General features: G+C 36.7%; 1 protein-coding gene across 1 annotated transcript; it reads right to left on the minus strand.

The window, feature by feature from the left end:
- Positions 1-470: 470 nt before the first annotated feature.
- SPI1 (Spi-1 proto-oncogene) lies at positions 471-20774 on the minus strand. The gene is made up of 5 exons (XM_065754915.1): positions 20413-20774; positions 14302-14395; positions 7327-7514; positions 2506-2662; positions 471-1902 (listed from the first exon to the last, which is right to left on the minus strand). Exons 1-5 carry the CDS (start codon positions 20455-20457, stop codon positions 1586-1588), a joined length of 801 nt encoding a protein of 266 aa, XP_065610987.1. The 5' UTR covers positions 20458-20774; the 3' UTR covers positions 471-1585.
- Between the last annotated feature and the right edge of the window lie 574 nt (positions 20775-21348).

Raw genomic sequence — 21348 nt, forward strand, 5'->3', positions numbered from 1 at the left:
ATTTTATACCTATCTCATTTCATCTAATCTATTTTGAAATTTTATTTCTCCCAGACAGTTTATTGTTGCTTGTTACATTTTTTTTTTTCTATTGGTCTTGATCATCGATTAAGAACATATACAGGAGTCATGAGTGAAAATTACTCATGAATTACTTTTCTTGAACTTCATATATGTACCGGTGTTGGGGTGAATGTTTTGTTTGTTTCTTTGAAACAACATTCTTGTAACAAGTATACTTACAAGTATGTACTTGTAACAAGTATATTGTAACACCATACTTGTAGAAATGGGAAGGAAAAAAAAAAGCCTTCATTAATTTCAGTCATTATGGTGTTTCCTGGTTTCTGAGTGGTTAACCACATCTGAGATATGTTAAATAATATTAAAATGCTAATTTTTCTCAGTGTTTGTTGGCAAAGGTTTTCTTAAGCATTTTCAGTTGCACAGGGTAAATTTACTGTTGTATCTCAGGTGTTAAATTCTCTTTTATTTTGCATTTTGAGTGTAATTTGTACAATGCAGTTGTTATTAGTTACTGTTGTTTTACAGTAGGGATTAAATTCCACAAATAAAAGCTTGAAAACCTCTTGAGGCAGAAGTCTGCAAAAACATGATTAAACACAACTCATTTTCCAGAAAGGTTCATAAGCTCAAGATACCACTGTGGATAAGCAAGCAACAGGAAAGAACAAGGGCAGGAAAATGCCTGAAACCACAGAAGAACATGGTTTATTGCTATGTTCGAAACCAGATAGAGCTATAAATGCCACTCATGGTATAAGTGAATAGAAGTTATTCAATTGGCAGGGCTTCATTAGCACAGAAAAAAAAAAAGAAAAAAAGAAATATTTATATTCAAAAATTGACTTCAGTACTGTAGCCTCTTTCACGATAATGAATGTCACTATTATCTTTGGTACCTCATCTGATAGCATTGATGATGTTTTAAAGTAAAAGTAAGGGTAAAGGGAAAAAACCCTGTAGCCCAGTGTGCTTTAAGTTCAGGTACCAAATGTGAGCTGTATCTGCATGATTGAATGCATGTGAGATTTGTTTGTGAAGTTATCATTCATTATGCAAACACTAGGACTTAATTATATCAAATTTTATTAAATATGTACACGTTATTACTATTTAAAAGAACCAGTATCATTATCAGATCTGCAAACTTCTCTCTAGCTTTGAGAGCTGCGGCAGAGCCTGTATTAATGCTAGTTTGAAAGCTGTAAGCTAATGCAGTGTCACTGTGAATGACACTGCACCACCCTTGAAGGCAAAACTTCATCAGTTGTATTCTTTAGTTACAATACAATCAAAAAAAATCTTTCATGACAATAATATATTTGTACATTGCTTAAATTTCCCAACTCTGTCCAATTTTTAGGATGGAAGCAAAGAATTCTGTCATGTTTAGGATTCTCAGATGCTGAAAAAGGGAATTCGTACCAGAAACATCTGATGGTAAAGGCCCTTTATAGGCAGAGAAGGGGGCACAGGAAGCAAAGAGAAAGATGCGTCCATCTCCTCTGCTGGTTTTCAGCCAGGAGGTCTTAATATTTTTCTTGCTTAGAGTCCCATGGCCTCAATGAGGATAATGCTTCCTATCAGTGATCCCCCTTCCCATGACCTCTCCACTAAACTGGTAGGTCAGCTTCTTCTTGACCTTCTTGACCTCCCCTGTCTTGCCATAGTTTCTCAAAGCCCGTGCCATCTTCTGGTAGGTCATTTTCTTGCGATTGCCTTTCTGTATGCCCCAGCGATGTGCCAGTGCTTCTTTGTGTTTGGAGGAGAACTGGAAAGTACCTTTTTCTTTATCTACCCACCAGATGCTGTCTTTCATGTCTCCACTGCGAAGAAGGTCGAGAAGGAACTGATACAGACGTATCTTTTTCTTACTGCCTGCATGAGAGAAGAAAGGCAAAGGAGAATTAGTATTATTGCATAGAGTCTGATGGAACAGAAGAACTTGTCAGCCATTTCTTATTCATAACAATAGACAGTACTGCGTTGTGAAGACATAAAGTGGATTGGTGTGCCAAGAAGAAAAACATGAGAACAAAAAATTCCGAAGATCTCACCCTTGTTATAATTTGAAGATAATTGCTAGTTTGAAAACAATCTGAAACTAATTTGGGCGGGCTATACAAGTACTGAGCCATCAGAGCTCAACATTCTTAAAAATCAGTTCCTTAAGCTTCTTGTCTTGTTTTTCACACCTGTTAGAGGAAACTGGCATAGAAATGGCAAAACCTGGGGAGAAGCCTGAATGAATACATACAAGAAAAGGAATAGGTACATGAAAAAATGATATTTGATATACAGACACAACTATGGTGACAGAAGATTCAGAAGAAAGGGGAGTGCAAAGGAGTCAGGGAAAGTGAAGATTTGGCAGTGGGATAAAATTCTAAAACAGTAGTTTTACTTTCTTATTCATCATCGTCATAGTAATGTAACAGCAGCTCAGCAAAAAGCACAATGAAGTCCTCTATTTTCACTGACCTGTTTCGCCATGCATGATTCCAGGCCCAGGGTCCACACCATCAGTCTCTCCATCTGATACCTCCAGTGGTGGGCTCTGTCTTTCAATGTCCTCCTCGTCAGAACTGGGCTGTGGTGGAGAGGAGTACTGTAGGCACATCCGGGGCAAATAGGAAACCTTTGAGAGAAGAGTAGTAGAGAGAGCAAGTAGTGGCAGAGAGTAAGGCATCAAGAGAAAAATTGAGATGTCAAGAAGAGGGTTACAGAGAAAGGAGGGGGGGGAAAGCAACAGGCATATGATTTTGTTTAGAGTAACAGTGAATGACTTAGTAGCATTAAAAATTAATACTATGCAGATAAAAAACCCTCCACGTAACAGTCAATGCTTAACACATGCAGAGATACATCTTAAAAAATATTCACAAGAATAAAGGAGAAATTATATTGTGAAAGAACTTTCTCATATGTTGTATCCTATGCAAGTGATATTGCCCTCCTTCCCCCATACTTCCTGAGTACCTTCTCTTCCTACTTTGCATGTGTTTCTTCTTGCTGATGATGGAGATAACTGTATTTCTTAAATAGGATAATTCTACTTAAGAAGATGGAAAAATTTGCACATAGTAACAGGTTTTCTAATAAGCTAAGAACTTTTCTGTGTTTTGTGTTTTTTGTGGGTTTTGTTTGTTTGGTTGTTTTGTTTTTGTTTTCTGGTTGAAGACAATATATTCCTATAACTGATGTTCTGCCTAATATACTGATAATTCCAAGAACATTTTTTTTTAATGAAAATTTAAACTCAAAGCCTTGTGGATAAAAAGGCTCTATTGGTAATAATTGCTTTTAAAATACTTTCAGAGCCTCCAAAACTCAGCCAGATTCTACTAAGTATCACCTATGTAGTGATCATGTAGATATAGCTGAGTTTCTGATCCCTGTTTTCTGTCCCCAGAGTACACCAATTTTCAGATCAACTTTGTTTTAATAACTGCTCTTTTGGATTTGGCAAAGCTGAACAGTTTTGCTCCAGCATAGCCTCTTTGACTTTTCCAGAAGCTCTGTTGTTCAACTCCTTTCTCAGATTTAGTAGCTTCTGACAATGCTGAATGACTATAGGACTGCACTTATCTCTGGAACCAGGCTTACACATCTATCAGCTTCTTGTCCTGAATTTCCGCCTTGAAGAGAGGAATAGCTTTACCACTGGGGATACTTCATATTGGATCACGTTCTCTTTTCCGAAGTGGCTATCTGAAAGTTCTCTGTTGATGGGGATTTCTCATCGGCGGAGCTAACAAGCTGGCTTCTGTGCTAGGGAATTCCCTTGTCCTTATATAGAGGTCTTATCAGGAGGAGTATGGAATACACCGCAGCTCTGCAAATTCTCAGTTGCAGTGCGTTTTGTTAAGGCTCATGATCAGTTGCCCACAGTTATTGCAGATCCTTGCTGAAGAATAAGAAATAGACCCGTCTGAGGGGCAGGAAATAAGAACCTTATTTCATTTGTGCATTAAAAAAAAAATAAATCATTCCTCAAATCTAGCAGGAAATAAAATGTGGTTCTCATGAAGTGAGCCAGATTGCTAACCCTGATAGGTGAGCTCCTTTTGTATTGCTCTTCCTTCCCTCCACCAAGACACAACATTTTGAGCGTGATTCCCTCTCTACAAATTTAGGTGCTGAGGCACAGAGTGGGTGTTCATTTCATGAGTCATACCACCCACCCGATGTCAGGCTTGGCCAAGTGGTGCTTTTCAGATGAGTTTTGCACCAGTTTAAAATGTCCCAATAAGGAGTGTGCAAAGCTCTGGTTTCAAGGCAGAGCAGCTGGCGGTTAATGAGTTGGCAGATTGGTTGGAGCCAAACATGGCAGGAAGGCCAGGATTGGGTAAGAGTGTGTGTAAGCTTCCTGTCAGATCCCCAAGAGTGAAACTTTAGCCCTCACCACAGAGTCCCCTTCAACTTTTTTACAGTTAAAAAAGCTGCAGTCTCGGGGGTTGCAAGGAAAGAAGAAACAATGTCATGGGGGAAGGGGAATGAGAAGGTGGGATGGTGTCTTAGAAGGGAGGAAGCAGAACCTGGTGCATCTGCAAGGACAAAGGCTTTGGAAACCTAGAGTGTATTGGGGAGCAGTGGGAGTAGATTCTGCTGGAGCTGGAGTGGGAAGGTGGGAACATCTTCCTTCCTTTGCTTGTGAGATGCCAGATGAATGGCACCTCACAAGCAAAGGAAGGTGCAGAGGCTGACCTGCATACTAAACAAAGTTTCCCCATGCTATCTCTGCTTTTCCTATCTGCTGTGCTTTTGCTTACACCCAGTTCAGTCATGCTTCAGTGCATGTCCCAAGAATGGTACGCAGAGTTGCAGAGGACCTGGTCTTGTGTTTGAAAAAGCCAACTTGTTAATTCAAATCTGGAGTAAGAAAACTGCTAGCTGCTTTCTGTAGTCTGCTATCCTCTCAGAGTCTGTGGCATCCGGTAGTATTTTTCCTCCTTCTGAAGTTCACAGTTTTCATAGAATCATAGAATAATAGAATCCTTAGCGTTGGAAGGGACCTTTAAAGGTCATCTGGTCCAGCTCCCCTGCAATGAACAGGGACATACACAGCTAAATCAGGTTGCCCAGGGCTTGATTCACTATCACCTTGAAAGTCTCCAGAGATGGGGGTATCAACCACATCTCTAGGCAACCTGTTCCAGTGCCTCACCACCCTTGCTGCAGACAACTTCTTCCTTATTTTCCATGCATTTCATTCATTCTTCATTTGAAGTAAATATTCTTTTCTTCATTTATTATTTGATGATACAATTTCTTTGAGGGTACTGTTGTCCAAAGATAGTTTGCACCTTGAATTTCATTTGATAAAATAGTGTATGAACTGAAAATCAGAGAAATACAAAGCCTGTTCTTGAAGTAACGCTTTCAACTCTTTTTTATGCTTCCCCACAACCTCAGAGGTGGATGTTGGTGGTACGGTAGTAGAGGATGAACCTTCCAGCCGATATTCCATTACATTTTGTTGCTACATAACACATGGCAGCTGAGGAGCAGTCTGCCAAAATGGCATCTGACATGGAATTGTGTCTGAAACAAATGTGTGTTACTGAATTCCTCTATGCACAAAAAGTGGCACCAACTGACCTTCATTGATACTTGCTGTATGTTGAAGGAGACCAAACAGTGGATGTGAGCATAGTGAGGCAGTGGATGGAGTATTTCAGCACAGGTGACAGCTACAGTCAAAGTTGGACTGCATGGGCAACATTTTTCTAGCAGTGATGAAGTCATAGAAGCTGTTAAACATTGGGTCACCTCCACTGGTGCAGATTTTTATGAACATGGCATGCAGGCTCTTGTTCATTGCTCATGAAAATGCATAGCTAATGGTGGTGACTATGTTGAAAAACAGTGTTTATTGCTGAGAATTTGATCTATTAAATAGTGATATTGTAATTTCCATGGAAATAAATAGGAGGCATTACTTTCAAAGAGACCTAGGTATTGTCGTGTGTTTTTCGTTTATTTGCAAAGTGTAACTCTGCATGACAGCCAGTGGTGCCATTAGTTAAGTGGAAAGTTCACGTAAGGAATAAATTATTCTTCCTGATTCTATTTCTTTGGAAATGCCTTGAATGGTAGTAAGTGTTGCTTAGGATTGTGGCAAAGTCTGATCCTCAGAACATGTTGAGTACCACTTGCATGAGCAAAGTTAAGGTAAAAAAGCAAAGATTCCCAGCTGGTTAGGAAAAGGAGGGTAGTGATAGGCATCTATTAATGTCTTCCCTTCCTTGAAGGAGAGAGAATACAATGCAGCAAAATTTATTCTCTGACTGTACTCCTGAAACAAAAGATGACAACTGAGGAGGATGAAAGTGGGTTAAGCAGAAATACCCTTACTTGTTTTTTGGTGGTGCTTCCAAAGACATCTGTAATGTGGCCAAGTTTTATTCTTTGCCTTTGGTAAGATGTAACCACTGTTTTTTACATGCCAGCAGTTGCACTGAGCAACTGAAATGACTAGAAGATTCCCATAGGCTGATGTTCTGTTATTTGTACTAATTCAAAAGGAAGGGAGATTTAGATTATACATCAGGGGAAGTTTTTTTACTGAAATTGTGTTGAGTTGCTGCAACAGGTTGCCCAGGGAGGTTGTGGATGTCTCATCCCTGGAGGTTTTCAAGGCCAGGTTAGATGTGGCCGTGGGTAATCTGATCTGGTACCTGATCTAGTGGCAGGCAACCCTGCCTGTTGTGGGGGGTTGGAACTTGATCCTTGAAGTCCCTTACAAGCCAAGCCATTCTGTGATTCTATGATTCTGTGAAAACACAGGTCAGTCTCAGTGAATTTCACTATGGTAACATTAACAATGACTTGTCTTTACTAGAATTTCTTAAAGCAGATTATATGAATTTACCAGGGTTGATTGGAAATTTTTAAAATATTCCTGCCACTTCAGACTTTAGAATACTACCTAGGAGTCAAGGACAATTTTACTACTACATTGCACAGCTTTTCAGGCCCAGTTCCTCTGTAGAGGTTGGAAAAATGGTTGTTTTTCATTTTAAATTAAAAAAAAAAAATCTGAAAATTCAAAAACCTCCACAAAGTGCAATAATTTTTTATGCAGAGTTTTTAGAATACTGTTTCTCATCATCCAAATAAAAAGAAAGCTTAAACCACATTTGTCCTGAGAATGAAGAGTTTTATATCAAGTGCTTGTGCAGTAAGAATTCATACAATTCATAAGCAATCTGTTCGGCATAAAATTATGCATTCCCTGATGCAATCTGTTCCTTGTCCTTAACCAACATCGTAGTTTTGCATAAGGGTTGGTGACCGTACCTGATGGTTGAGTCCAATATGTGTGGTTGGGATTGCAGAATCCAAGACATGCATTTGTTCAATCTCCATGTGCCTGTAGAGCTGTTGCAGCTGGGGAGGCTGTACACTCTGCAGTTCTGTGAAGTGGTTATCTCCGAAAGTCTCAAACTCACTGTGCATGTGGTGTGGATGATATTCCCAGTAATGATCTAAAGAAAATAACAGCTTGTCTGTCATTACAAAAGTAAGAAACATGGCATTTACATGTCTTTCACTGGTTCCTACTCCTGCCTCTCCTTTTCTGCACTCTCCATGCCATCCCTGTAGACTTGTCTTTCCTTGGTGAGAATTTCTATAGACTTCTGTAAAATCTCTTTTCCTAATCTCCAAAACACGTATGGCTGGAAAACAGTAGTTATGCCTCTTTATGTAGGAGAGTAATCTTAGAAGGAATGATGGAGTTTGGTAAGAATGTAGCACAAGATGTAGAAGATATTAATGCTGGCACCTTCCTTAGTAAGAGACCCAAACAATATCATGTTTTCATTCTCAGGAAGTATACCAATTTACATATTGTCAGACTGTAGTTACAGTTTTCCTAATATCATGGAAACAAGCAGATGAAAATTCTTTGTTTTCATTTACTAGCAAAAAATTGCAAGACATTGCAACACGTATCTGTAATCTGTTTCTTAATTTATTTACTTTTGAAATCAGATTAATTTCCATACAATTCTCAGTTTTAAATCACTGCTCACTATAAGCTCTCACAGATTTTCATAATTTCATCTTTGCTGCTCCAAATTTAAAACCTGCTAGAGGAAATTTGAATCACTGTGAGCTATATTTCTCTCTTACTTGCAGTAGCTGCAGTTGTAATTATGTACTTATTTATGTGTACTCCTGTTTAAAATCAAAATCAACATCATGTCGACTGCCCTCACTAAGCTTGGATCTACCCACCATGCTTTAATTTTTCATGTCATTCTATGCACTAACAGAATTTTATAGATTCATTTAACACTTTTAGTTTATATCTTACAATTCCAAGGTTTTTTTAGTATTATTATGAATAGTTTCTTCCCTACCTTTCACATGGTTTCAAGCTGTTAATATGTACTCTTATAGTCTACTCCTAATTATCACTTTGCCTAGCTGCATGTACTTAGTGCTCAGTCTTTCAGTATAAATCAGTGTATTCAGCTCCCTAATTGTACTTATGCATTTCTCCAAACTCCCTCCCAGCTCTTGACAATGTTCTGAATGTGATTGACAGATCTAAATATGTTGTTCCAAGTGTAGTTGTACTGAAGTAATGAAAAGAGGAGCAATTGCCTCATTCTGCAATATGGTGTTATTGCGTATGACATTATCTAATGTGCTATGAATATTGTTTTCTCTATATCGGTTTTGTTCTTTTTCTCAGCTTCTAACTCCTCATTCTTCCCCATTTATGTCTCACTGGGGATTTGAAAATGGGACTAGTGATTTTGAATGTGGATTCCTTTACAGGGAGCCCAGTGATATGATTATTACAAACATAATTGCACTTTGCAAGTTGTAGCTGTTTATATGGTTCAGACTTGTATTTGGAGGCTCTAGCAGACCATTTACTATGCTAGTGATTACTTTCTTTGTCCTTCCTACTTTTCTGAACTGTGGATGAACTATGGACAAACCAAACTCCACATTTAAGGGATGGAAATCTGCTCATAAAAGTACTTCGGGAGCTGCTGTATTTGTAATTTCTTTGCTTTGTTGTGTAGCACTTTCCATGGGCTAAATATGCTTTTCTAGCCCAAAGTTTTAATGCATATGTATTAAATAGCAACTCTTCCTAGCATAGTGTTAGAGACAAGTTTTTATTTTCTCTTGTGGAAGGGATTGTATGGATGCAACATACCCAGATACTGGTTACATTCAGATCTGTTCAGAGAATGGCAGAGTATGTTAATATGACTGCACAGGTTATCTAAGGTATTGTCCTGATAGGAGGACTGTCTGAAACTTATTTGTTTATTTGGAAGACTGAGCCATACTGATTCATGCTTTTACTTGGTTAATTTACTGAAGCATTCTTTACTTAGAGCCAACCGTGGAGTCCCATTTATCACTGGCAACCCATATGATAAATTGTGAATATATTACATGGCTAATCTATGCTCTCTAGCATAGATTCTTTAGAGTAATCTCACTCTGCTCCTTATGCAGAAGCTCCTCTGTCAGATGTCAGTGTATCTTCTCAAACATCCCTTGTCTTTGCATATCTACTGCAGCAAAGGAGGTCAGTTAATCATCATAAGGACGACAAAGCCTGGGCAAAACTCCATGAAGATGTTAACAGTACATCTTCAGCTGTCTTACTTGTAGTAGGTATGGTAGTCAATAAAGTATTTTCCAATATGCATTGCCATGAGTATTTACTTGTGTATGCTCCAGGTGGTCTACTTCTGGTTCTTCTTAAACATTTTTATCAGCAATGTTGGTTTTGTATTTCAAGATACTTCTTAGTCTGCTGAAGCTTATAACAAACTTATAACAAGCTTACAACAAGGTTTCTGCTGCCTCTAAAACTGTTCTATACTCTTTCTTGGCAAATAAATTAATCTGTTGAACATTATTTATGCATGTTCATATTGGTCACTCATTACTGAATTCTTTTTTTGTTGAATTATGTGCTGCTGTAAAAAATAATATTATGAGGACTTATCAGTGATCACATAATACTAATATGTTCCAAAATAAATCTGTCAGAAATTACTTCAGCATATCAGAATTTTGACAGGACAAATATCCATGTATCTTTCTAAATTATTGATAGATTCACAGCAATGCTTCAGAAAAATATACTGTTTTAGTTGCGTTTAAAGTGAAATTCCAAATTCTGTGTCCACAGAATCCTCTGCAGTTAATATCCCTGTTTGAGCTTTTGCACATTAAAAAAAAAAAGAAAAAAAATCTAAATATCTGCATCTGCAGGTATTAAAGTTACTTCTTTCCATGTTCTTGTTACTGTTATATTAACAATGCATAGTAATTCTTTTCACTAAAAAATTAAAGTGGAGAGAAGAAAAAATAAAGGAAAAAAAGAGTCTAGAAATGGAAAGTGCCTATTATTTTGGTCAAGGAAAATGTCATTAAAAGCCAAGCAATAGCTACACAATGGAGTCATTATGAGAAATATCTTGTGAAGTGAAAGAGGATGTGAAAAAAATTCTCTTATAGAGACATGGAGATGGTGTTTGTTTTAGTGTTGTATGTAGTGAAAGGTTAGAGGAAGGACAGTCATGAGTTCTAAACTCTCTTCCATGGCAGAAGGGGTGTTAGACTGTTGGGAAGCAACAGTAGACCTAAAAGCACTGTGTTAACATTCACCATGGAGATAGATTCTTATCCTAAAAATGAGAAACATAACTGTACTTTCTTGGCCATCCTTTGCCCAATGTAGATTGTTTTGTACCTGTTTTATACACAAGTAACACCAGAACCAGGAGCTAAAATATGAAATAGGCTTAGGAAAAGTATTTATTATGGAATAACAAGATAAATTTGCATAATGCAGTGCAAAACTATTGAAGAAATTCCTGAGCCAGCTCTTGAACAGGAAATGCAACAGCACTTTGCCTCGTGAGTCTGAGCTAGTGTCTGAGTATCTGCCCTGTGCTGCACAGATACTGAATTTTTTAAAGGATTTCTTACACGCTACCACACTGTACAGCTTAGATGTTCCCATTGTGTTTCACTTGTCTGAAAAAAACAAGCCAAGAAAAAAAAACATAAAGAAAATGAGAAAAACATGGAAGGACACTGAAAAATGTATTGATTCACAACAGAACTTCTCTGTACTGAGTGAAATGCCATACTCCTGAGCAATGTAGCAGTATTGTCTCTAATAACAACAGAATGACATTAACTCTCACTTTAAAACCTCATTATTTATTAAAATAATTGTTTTAATTATGTCAAATGTTTGAAAATCCCTAAGCAGGCCCAGGAAGTCCTGACAATGGTTTTAGAAATGTGAGGGGATTTTTAAATGAAGTTTGGAGTTCTTTCTATTTTTCTTATAGTATTTATGGCTAAGGTTTGCATTTTTACTTTCCTCTGCTTCTACGTTGGCTAAAATCCTAACAAAATCCAAGTGGAGTTTCTTATATGATCACATTACTCCAGGAGGTGGGAAGAAAATAAAATTCCAGTCCACATAAATTGGTAAGTTTCATTGAGGCTAGCAACAATATGAACAATGGTCAACATTCAGCCCCAAAGAAAATACGTTTTTTATTAAACCAGTGCTGTTTAGTAATAAATTAGAGACAAATCTGCAATTACTCAGCTTGCATTAGTGTTACAAAATACACTATATTACATTTATAGACTCACTAGTGTACAATCTCAGGATAGAGTAATGGACTAATACACAGCCACTCAAAGTAGTTTCCATCCTTTATGAAGCTCAGTACTTATAGTATTTACAAAATAATTGAACTATGATATGCAAAATAAATTCAGACAGTGCATGTTATGATCCAGCATATTGATTTTCTGTGGTATGTTTTTGTATGCTAAATTTAGTGTTCACTTACTGGCAAAGATCCCTTATATAGTAAGTTAGCGATGCTCTGCAATGTGCACTTTACTACCTACTCAAGTAAACATGGAGTAAGGATTGTCTTTAGCATTATCTCCTAGAAAAGTATCAGTAATGTATGTAGCACAGATCTACAGTTTAACCTATTGCCATATCTCCTTCACAAAAATAATTTGCAAACAGTGAGAGAGGTAGTCTGATATTTGAGCAAGAGTTTCTATTTTCTATTTTGTTAGCTGTCCTACATCAGCGCAGTCAGAATAATTATTCTGCCTTGCAGTATCTATTTGTTGTATCTGGCACTAGACCTGCAAAAATGTATTATGTATATTCTCAGCCATCTCTCCGTATCCCAAGCTGAACTCTTCTTCCACAGTTCTGTCCTATTTCTTATTTTTCCTTGTCTAGTCATGTTCTCACCTCTTTTGCTTCACCATTATCACTGCAGTACCTTATTCCTTTTCCCCATAATTTCTCAGCCATTGCACTTTTACACACATTGTTCTGAACATTTAGTAGTCGGTAACATCCCTGCACTTCTTCATGGCTTTTCTCAAGACCCACTGCATTTCTCATGTTAACAAAACAAGAGCCAAAACCCGGCTTTTCACTTTGTGTATTTCACTCCCTCTGGATGCATTGTTGTTCATTGTTCTCTTAGATGGTGATTAATTCAAGAGAGTGTTTGATGTGTTAGGTATTTGGACGTAACCAACTACATTGCAAGTGCTTTCATAAATAAAAATTGGAATGAAATGTTCAGGCTGGGACAAAGTTACCTCTTCCATAACCACTTACTGCAGGAGTAAAAACACTGAATAGTGTGGTTTTTTGGAGTCTTTTGGGAAAGCATGGGTAATACTTAGGCAGTAACCCACAAAGGTGAGTTTGAGTCTTTGTAGTATTCATTATGGCAATTAATTGTATTAATGAGCTGAACAGTGTAGCTAAGGAACAGCCTTCCAGCAGAAAAATCAGGCAGTAAAACAGGTGGGACAATAAGACCATGAAAGATAAAGGGGTGGTGTTGCTTTGATGTACCTTAGATTTAAATGACAGAAATGTCCTTTCTCAGTGCCTTTTCCTGCATGGCATATTTTATATTTATTGTTTAATTATCATAATTGCCTTTTGAGATAATAAACGTTATCCACATTTTATGGATGTGTAAATAGGTTCAGTTTGTACTGTAAAAACCCTGAATTTCCATGTGGAATTTCCTAGGTTTGATGAACATTACTTCACAGAGGCCACAAGATAACTTATAAAAAAATGAATTCATTCTTTGTCTCTAGGCCCTAAGAATATTGTTTGTCTTGTTTGTCTTTCCTGAATACAATGTAGAGAACAAATTTAGGTGGGAATCTTTTTCAGTTTAATGCCTATTCTGTACCTAGCTGTCCCTTCAGGTAATTTCTGCCATCACAGATGAAATAGTGCTATGCTGTGAAATTGTCAGATGCCTTAAATTACGTAGTGATGGGTTTAGTTGCTATATCAATAGGAGTCTCTTAGGGAAATTCCAGGTTCTGAAGGGACTGCCACAAGTGATACAGAAAAACGGTGCTTTTCCTTCTTGAGTCAATATTGACCCTGATATTTCCAGGGTGGTGTTGTTAGACCATTGCATTGCACAGTAGACAAAAGTCACAAAGCAGGACTCTCCCTTCTGCATTGATTTACAGTTTAGTCCCACAAGATCTGAAAATACGGAAGATACCAAATCTTAGAAATTGTGTTTATAATAACAACGACCATTTTACTTCTAGCTAGGTTTATATGCAAACAGCAACAAGGAAGTTTTACGTAGATTTAGAGAGAGGAAGTACTTGGGTGTACTGGAGGAAGAGTGAAAGTTGAAGCTAGGTGTGGTGGCATGTGAAAGAGCTCAAAAGAAAGAGAAATACATGGAGCTGGAAAAAGCCAAATGCCAGAGAAACAAAATTAAAATAAAGACACGGAGCATTTAAAAACTAATTCAAAAAGGAATTGGAGATGGAAATACAAGAATAGTAGTGCAGTATTGCAAATTCATATCCTCTGACTTCTGAAATAAGAAGAGTGGTTTTGATCTGCAGAGGAAATAAAAAATGCCCTGAAGATAATGAAGAATAGAGATCATGAGGTCCCACCTCCCTGGCAATACACAGAATGTCCTGAAAGCACCTTGCATCATTTAGCGCTTTTTAAATTCTTTTTCAGAGAAATCATTGTTGAAATTGCTGTGTTAAAACTGTGCTGCTAAGCAGAATAGATTAAGCAGGAAAGCATATTGTTGATTTCTGAGCTAAAATTATCTGCCTGTAACATTATAGATCACAGCTGCTTGTTTGTTCCTTTCCTGAATTTCCTAAAATCTTTGTCCAGTGAGACTTTATGCTCCAAGGTGATATTTTTTAACTTACCACCATGGCTTTCTCCATCACTGTTGAGATACTGGTAATAGTCATGGGGCTGTCGGTAGAGGTCGGACTCATAGGACACCATATCTTCAGAGGGCTGTAAAGCGAAGAGGAATTTTTAAAACTGTAAGCTTAGACAAATTCCTTCAAAATTATAACTTATTCATATCTGTTAGTGAAGAGAAATTGCCTAGAGAAAGAAGGGGGAGGCTTTGAGTTCTTATTAAAGCAGCAGAAATAAAATGCTTAACACCAAATAATGTTCTGCAAGAAAATAAAAAAGGGAAAATTAAAAAAAAAAAAGATAATTCCTTATCCTCAGATGTGGTGAGAGTTTTCTGCCTTCCGTGTAACATAACTTGATATTTGTTATTGCACAAGTTCTTTATATCCCACCCTTGAACCTTTTGTCCAGCTGCCTTGGACGTGAGGCCCAAGCCAAAATACCACCACACTGGCACCACAGAGAAATATTTTCTTTCACAGTAACAGATGTTTCTTCTTCCTCCTGTACATAACAGAGAAAGAAGAAACTTGCCTTACCTAAGCATGTTATTCTGGGTGTTTATAAGCAGGTCTTATTAAATTGTGACAATTTGTAGGAGTATATATATGTCAACAGAGAGCAGGAAAATGTTTTTTAGCAAGGCAGTGACCAATTAAGTTCATGACAGTAATCTCTTCCAATCTGAAAAAATTCTTGTGTTATCAACATCAATGTGGAAATGAAACACTTTCTTGCTATTTGCTCTGAAAGGAGATTTTTTTTCTGAGAGGTACTAATAGAAACATCTTTCTTCTGTTAATGCCTTTAGCATAACTGACTTTAAAGAAAAAGACAAATTATAAATGATACAATAACTGACAGAAATACATGTGCATCTGTTTGTATGCTCATATATTCACCAGTCTTTTGTAAGCTTAGTCTATAGAAATTTAACATAGGCTAGAAATGCATGTGAGGCTTCTCTTTTTCTTACTCCTTTAAATTACTCATGAACAAAATTCTATGGCAGTAGTTGCTATTAAGATCCAAATAGAGGTGGTAGATAAGCAGCTGACAAAAGAAAAGGATTTCTTTCTGGAGAAAACTAGATCAGAGTTGCCACTGGTTCTTAATTCTTGTCTTTAATTCTTCCGTCAGTTCATTCTGTTGGAAATTTGGTATTAAAAATTTGTTAATTTTCTAAGAGTTTAATTTTTATGATGATACTGGAGAAAGCAGATCAAGAAAAAGATTGACTTACTCCCAGAAGATTAAGATGTTAGAACACAAGAGGATAGAAAATAATTTTAGAAAGTACTTTAGACCTTCTTATATCCTTAATGGCAGCTGTGTGTTTTTATCAGTTTATCGTATTAGAATCTGGCAGTAAAATTGCCTAAAACAACATGGCTTCCAAACTATATACATTGCTGGGCATTGGACCCATGGAATGCTCAAAGCCTCAGGAGCAAATCCATTGCCTATCTGTCAGCTCCCCGAATAATCTATGATGGTAAATGGCTGTTCTGGGGTAATCAAAATTATTTACAAAATTATAATCTACAATAGACAATGTAAGAAAATACATTAGAAATAGACAGTAAGGAAATACTAAAGAAAGGGAGTAAATTGTCATTTACTAGTACTACAGCAGGGATACCACTGAAGAGACTCCTCTTATTTCTGGTCTCTAGAAGTAATAAATCCAAATCAATATGATTCCAATGAAATTTTCTTTTGTTTACGCAGAGATTTAATGAGAAGGGTAACCCATCTTTGGATTTCAGAGGGGTGATGAAGGAAATGAACAGCACACATGACTTTTCTCCCATTCTTCTGTTTTTACTATGTAAATTTTCTGTCTTTTCTCTAACCATGACTGAATATATGCATTCAGTCATCGTGATTCCTTACACCTGTGGTGTACTCTGATCTCTTCAAAGGAAAAGCAATGAAGCTTTGTTTTGCTTTCTTTACAGATCAAACAGGAGGATGAAATTCAGAATGGAACTTCTTGTCTTCCTTACCTGTGTTAATTAATTCACCCTACTATTCCATTTCCATAAATATATGCTTTCTGTTAAAGTCATGTAGCCTGATGAATGTCACTATGAAATTTCTGCCTTTATGGGATATCAGCCTTCATGTTCAGACATGATCATTTGTCACAATTCAGAGAAAAACACAGAGACTTCAATATCCAAGTGGAAAATACGTAACATGCTCTTTAGAAGAAATGGAGGTTAAAAAAAATCATAGAAGAGTATATCATGTGGGGAAAAAAAAAGAAACTGTCAAATATCAAATATGATAAACTGTCTGAAATAATACAAATTTCCCATAGCTAAATGCATCACAATTTGTAACTCTGATAGTAACAAATTTTCAAAGAAATCAGTGTGCAGTCAATCTTTTTTTGCCGTGTAAAAAAGTTCTACTGCCATAACAAAAACTTTCAGTCACACTTTTACAGGCCAAATAGCAGTCCAAAAGAAGATAATTCAAATTTTAGACATGAAAAAAATAATTGACTTGCCTAGTTGCATTCTTCCATAGAGGTCTCTTCTTCCCTAAGATTTGCCAAACTCCTGCACTTCAGTCCAATATATTCTGTGTCAGCCAATAGTCTCTCACAGACTGAAAGCTGAGAATGAAGTATTTCTACTGATCAAAAGCTTGTTTTACAAGTTCAGATGTATACAATGACCAGAGCTAAAGGAAGGTGTATTAAATAGACTTAGAAAAAAGCACTAATATTTACAGATCTCATGGAGTGCAGATTTGCAGATACTCAGCATCTTCAAAACAGTCTGCTTTGACACTGCTCGCTGTTTTTACATACTCTTTGTTGAAAGTCTGGGACTCAGACTCTTCAGTATGAATTCTAGGAATTTTCTTCCTTGATTTTTTTTTTTTTCTGCATATTGGTCCATTGGGTAAAATATGTGTATGTCTATCCTTATTTATTTAAACAATCTGGACCAATCTATCACCACAAAGGATCTGACATAGCAACATTTTCCTTCTTGGTGTTTGATCTTCAGGAATACAGAAACTAATATGGGATTTTATATTATATACTTAAATAAGTTTGTGTAACATATTTTCCACAATTACCTTTATCCTGTGAAAATATGTGATATTTTCCTTCACTGAATAGATAAACTATATCCAAGAACCTGTTTTTAATCTCTCTCTGACTTTTCTTCCTTTAGATTTTATTTAAAGCTATAAAAATATCTCTAGTTGGAACGAAGAGGTTTCACCCCGTGCTGCCTCTTGCACTAATCATTACCCACTTTGTCTTTTTCTGGAACCTCCCCACCCACACATACATTTCACTGCCTTACTTACTAATAGCACTTCCATGACATTGAACTGTTTTGTTTCCCAAGACAAAAAGCAAAGAATGACTTATTTTACAATTAACTTGCTAACTGATTTCAGTGGTCATTTGTTCTATCAATTGTTTTCCTGTAAAACAGTGACTGAAAGATCTGTTAGCAACACATAGCTGTGGTCTGAAGTTGATATCTCCTTTCCTGCATGCCCTGAAGTGCAATATGTTATCTAAAACCATATTCCAACCTAAAGAAAGAGATCAATAAACAATACTTAATCTGTCACAGACTTTGGTAAATGGAAAGTTGCTTCCATCTTCTTTCTTTGCTTTGGAAATTCAAGGGGAAAGCCAAAAAACTTATTGGAGAAAGTTTTGGCATTGGTTAAGCACAATACAGGAGACTAACAATCCAAAACTTCTTATTCATTGAGACCTTGTAAGATGATTCCAGGTGATCATAAATTCACTGAATGCTTTCTTTGTTATTCCAACATAACTATTCACTGGCATGTGATTCAGAAATACCCTGCATGGTTTCCAGCAGTGTGCTGCTGAGACAATTTTTAAGGCCAAGATTAACCATATTTCCTTGGAAAAAAACTACAGTATAACTATTTTAGAAAAGATGAGTAAAAATGCTAACATGATCGCTCATTGGGCCAGCCTTACTGTGGTGAAGCAGATTTGTGGAACAGCAAGCTCTGGGGAGGGCTTTTTCTCTCTCAAACCTCCATTCAGAGACTACTTAGGGACTCATATATAAACAGGGCCCACTTGGAAGGCTTGGGTCTACTTTGAAAAGCTCTACCATACAAAGATTCATTGTCTTTGGAGAAAGATGTGTACTCCTAAACCATTTCAGCAGTGTTTTCCAGAGGAGGGGTACAAGTTTCCTAGCAGAGTTAAGAGGAAGACAGTTATTGACCCACCTTCAACTGAAAGGGGAGGGGCAGAGGAGGAAAATGTTGCTTCACAGGAACCCCTGTGTAGAAACAGGGTAATGTCTCTTCTCAGAAAAAGTCCCAAGAGGCAGAGACATTTATAATGATGCCATGCTTGGGCTGTAACTCACAGTGCTCAAAGTGCACTTGAAACAATTCTGAAAGTACAAAACTGAAAAATATTCACTTTTGAATGCATTAATCACAAAAATAAGAAACAAATTACCCCACAAACTGTTTCTTTAAGATGTAATTGCATTTTTACTGACTGTTGTTTCAATCACTTGACCATGCAGAATATTAATTGTAATACAAATTAGAATTTGAGCGAGATTATGTTAGATTTTTACTCACAGAATCACAGAATTGCAGGGGCTGGAAAGGACCTCAAGAGATCACTGAGTCCAGCCCCCCATATTATTCAGTGTATGAGCTGGAATTCAGTACTTTAAAAAAAAAAAAAAAGAGTACAGGAAAGTTGGCTTTGAGTGAAGAGTAGACAGAAAATCAACAATAATAGTAAAACTGAGATGCTTCTTGCTGGGGTAGTTGAGGACAAGGTTTGGGTGTTTTTGAAGGGGATTTTTGTTAAGCTCACCAAGTAACATATTGAGAAATCTATACATTATTTTTTCATGCTCTCAACTTCTTTTTAGTTATTTATGTTGACATATTTACAAAAATGAAAAAATATTTTTAGAGTCTTCTCACACTTTACATGTGAGAAGATTGCCACTGATTAACTGCTAGAATAAACAATCCCCAAAATGTAAGGAGCAAGTATTTTTTCTATCAGTACAGATTCCAGACAGAAAAACAATTCAAATAACCATTTTTTTTTCTGGAGATCTGAAGATAAGGAAATATGGTTTAGCCTTCATTAGGTGAGGCAATAGGAAAAGTGAACATTATATGCATTCTGTTAAAAGGACTCTTGGTTGGGCATTCTTCTTATTTTCACTTACAGCAAGTACTGTAAGCTATCTACCACATTAAAAAAAAAAGTCAATTAAAACACTATGTGATATCACTATAACTTATACAAACTTCATAAAATCTAGTTAGGGCTTCTTTGTCCCATTTTGCTTAGAAAATTTGTATTTAGAAATGCCCCATTAGGGTTTGTTTCTCAATGACAGGCTAGTGACATTACATTTTTCATATAAAAGTAATCTTCAAACTCATGGTAGAATACATTACAGCAGCATGACAATGCTTCAGAGTTAAAAAGAAAATGAAAAATGAAAAAAAAAAAAAGAACTAGCCTTGTTAGCATACAGAACTGAACTTGTGTGCAACAGAAAAAATATTGAAAGGCCCAATTAAAGGCAGTGGAGTTTTTTTCCTTGTCCACCAGTTACTTTTTTAGAACAAGTGAATTGTAGAAAATTGAAGATCAAAAGAAGGTGAAGCTAGAGACTAAAACACCATAATTAAAAAGAGTCCACAAACCCCAAATACTTAAATCACTGTTCAGCAACTCTAAGACTGGTAGAAAGTTAAATACATAAATCAGTCTCCAGATTATGAAAAATTTCAACTCAAAGCAAGTCAGCCTAATATCACAAAGCTGGCACTTGTAGTGACTTGCCATATGCATATCATACAAAGCTAACATGCATTTAATCTGTGAAAGCAAATGGAGATCAAGATCCGATACAAGCTTAGGGAGGAAACATTAATTTCCCATTCATTGTAATGTTGTCCCCAGCTTTATATTGACCTGAACCCATTTTCCCAGCATTACAAATATAAGCCAAAAGACATTCTCAAATATTAAAATCTGGTTTACTTTTTTTACTGAACCCAATGATCCACATTAGAAATAAAGTCCATATACTCACAGGGGGAATGAGGGGAAATCCTTCCATTTTGCAAGCTTGCAACATTCAGCCAATTTCAGAGTGAATTTTTCTTAATTCACTTTTCAAACATCCAGAATAACTGACTTGAAAAATCACATGAAACAAAAACAATGAAGGGAAAAAGAAAAAAGAAAAAAAAAAAGAATAAAAGTGAGATCCTCGGACTTTGTGAAGTCCCTTTGCAGTGGTGGATCTCAGGATAGGAGAATAACCCTAACAAGTTTTCATAGTTTGCCCTAATAGGTTCTGAGGTGAACTTCTTTCCAAATTGTATTTGAAGTTCCTGATTTTATGAAATGTCTGTAGAAGGGAGATAGCCCTTGGGTCTATCAGTGCGCTGTGACATCATCACGGCTTTTAGCCAGTTTGCATAAATCTCATTTCAGGGAGCTGTGGCGCTCTAACAGGAAGTCTGCCCCAAGCCAGATCTGCCATGGGCAGGTGCTTGCTGTATAATCAGCAACCCAGCGCCTGGGCCTGCTACCAATAAACAAGTGTATGGGTAAAGTGTGCTGTGGAAGCCTGTGTACTTCCAGTTGTGGAGAAACCAAATGATGGTGCTGCTCTCTGGTTTAATGATCATAGAACCTGACAACTTCTGTGAGGACAGTGCAGTGGCATACACATTCTCAAATATATATGTATGTATATATATTTAAATCTAATTTTTAATGTTAAGATATAACTTTCTGCAAAACTAGTGTTCTGTAGAAATTGAGCCATTGAGATTTTCTCTGTAAAATTTGCTACAGAGAAATATAATACAGAGAAAAATACTAAGTCTTCTTGTTTCTTGTGATTTCTTTCTAGGAAATACAGGGATACAACAAGTGGGAAAGGAGAAAGCATTATTTGCCCCACATAATGGCTTTATTTTTCGCAGAGGTGTGCCTTTAACAGTGAGTAGAGAACAAG

The sequence above is a fragment of the Cyrtonyx montezumae genome, unplaced genomic scaffold (assembly GCF_038088225.1).
Source record: "Cyrtonyx montezumae isolate F1298 unplaced genomic scaffold, pur_monq_1.0 scaffold_10, whole genome shotgun sequence".
Taxonomy (NCBI): Eukaryota; Metazoa; Chordata; class Aves; order Galliformes; family Odontophoridae; genus Cyrtonyx; species Cyrtonyx montezumae.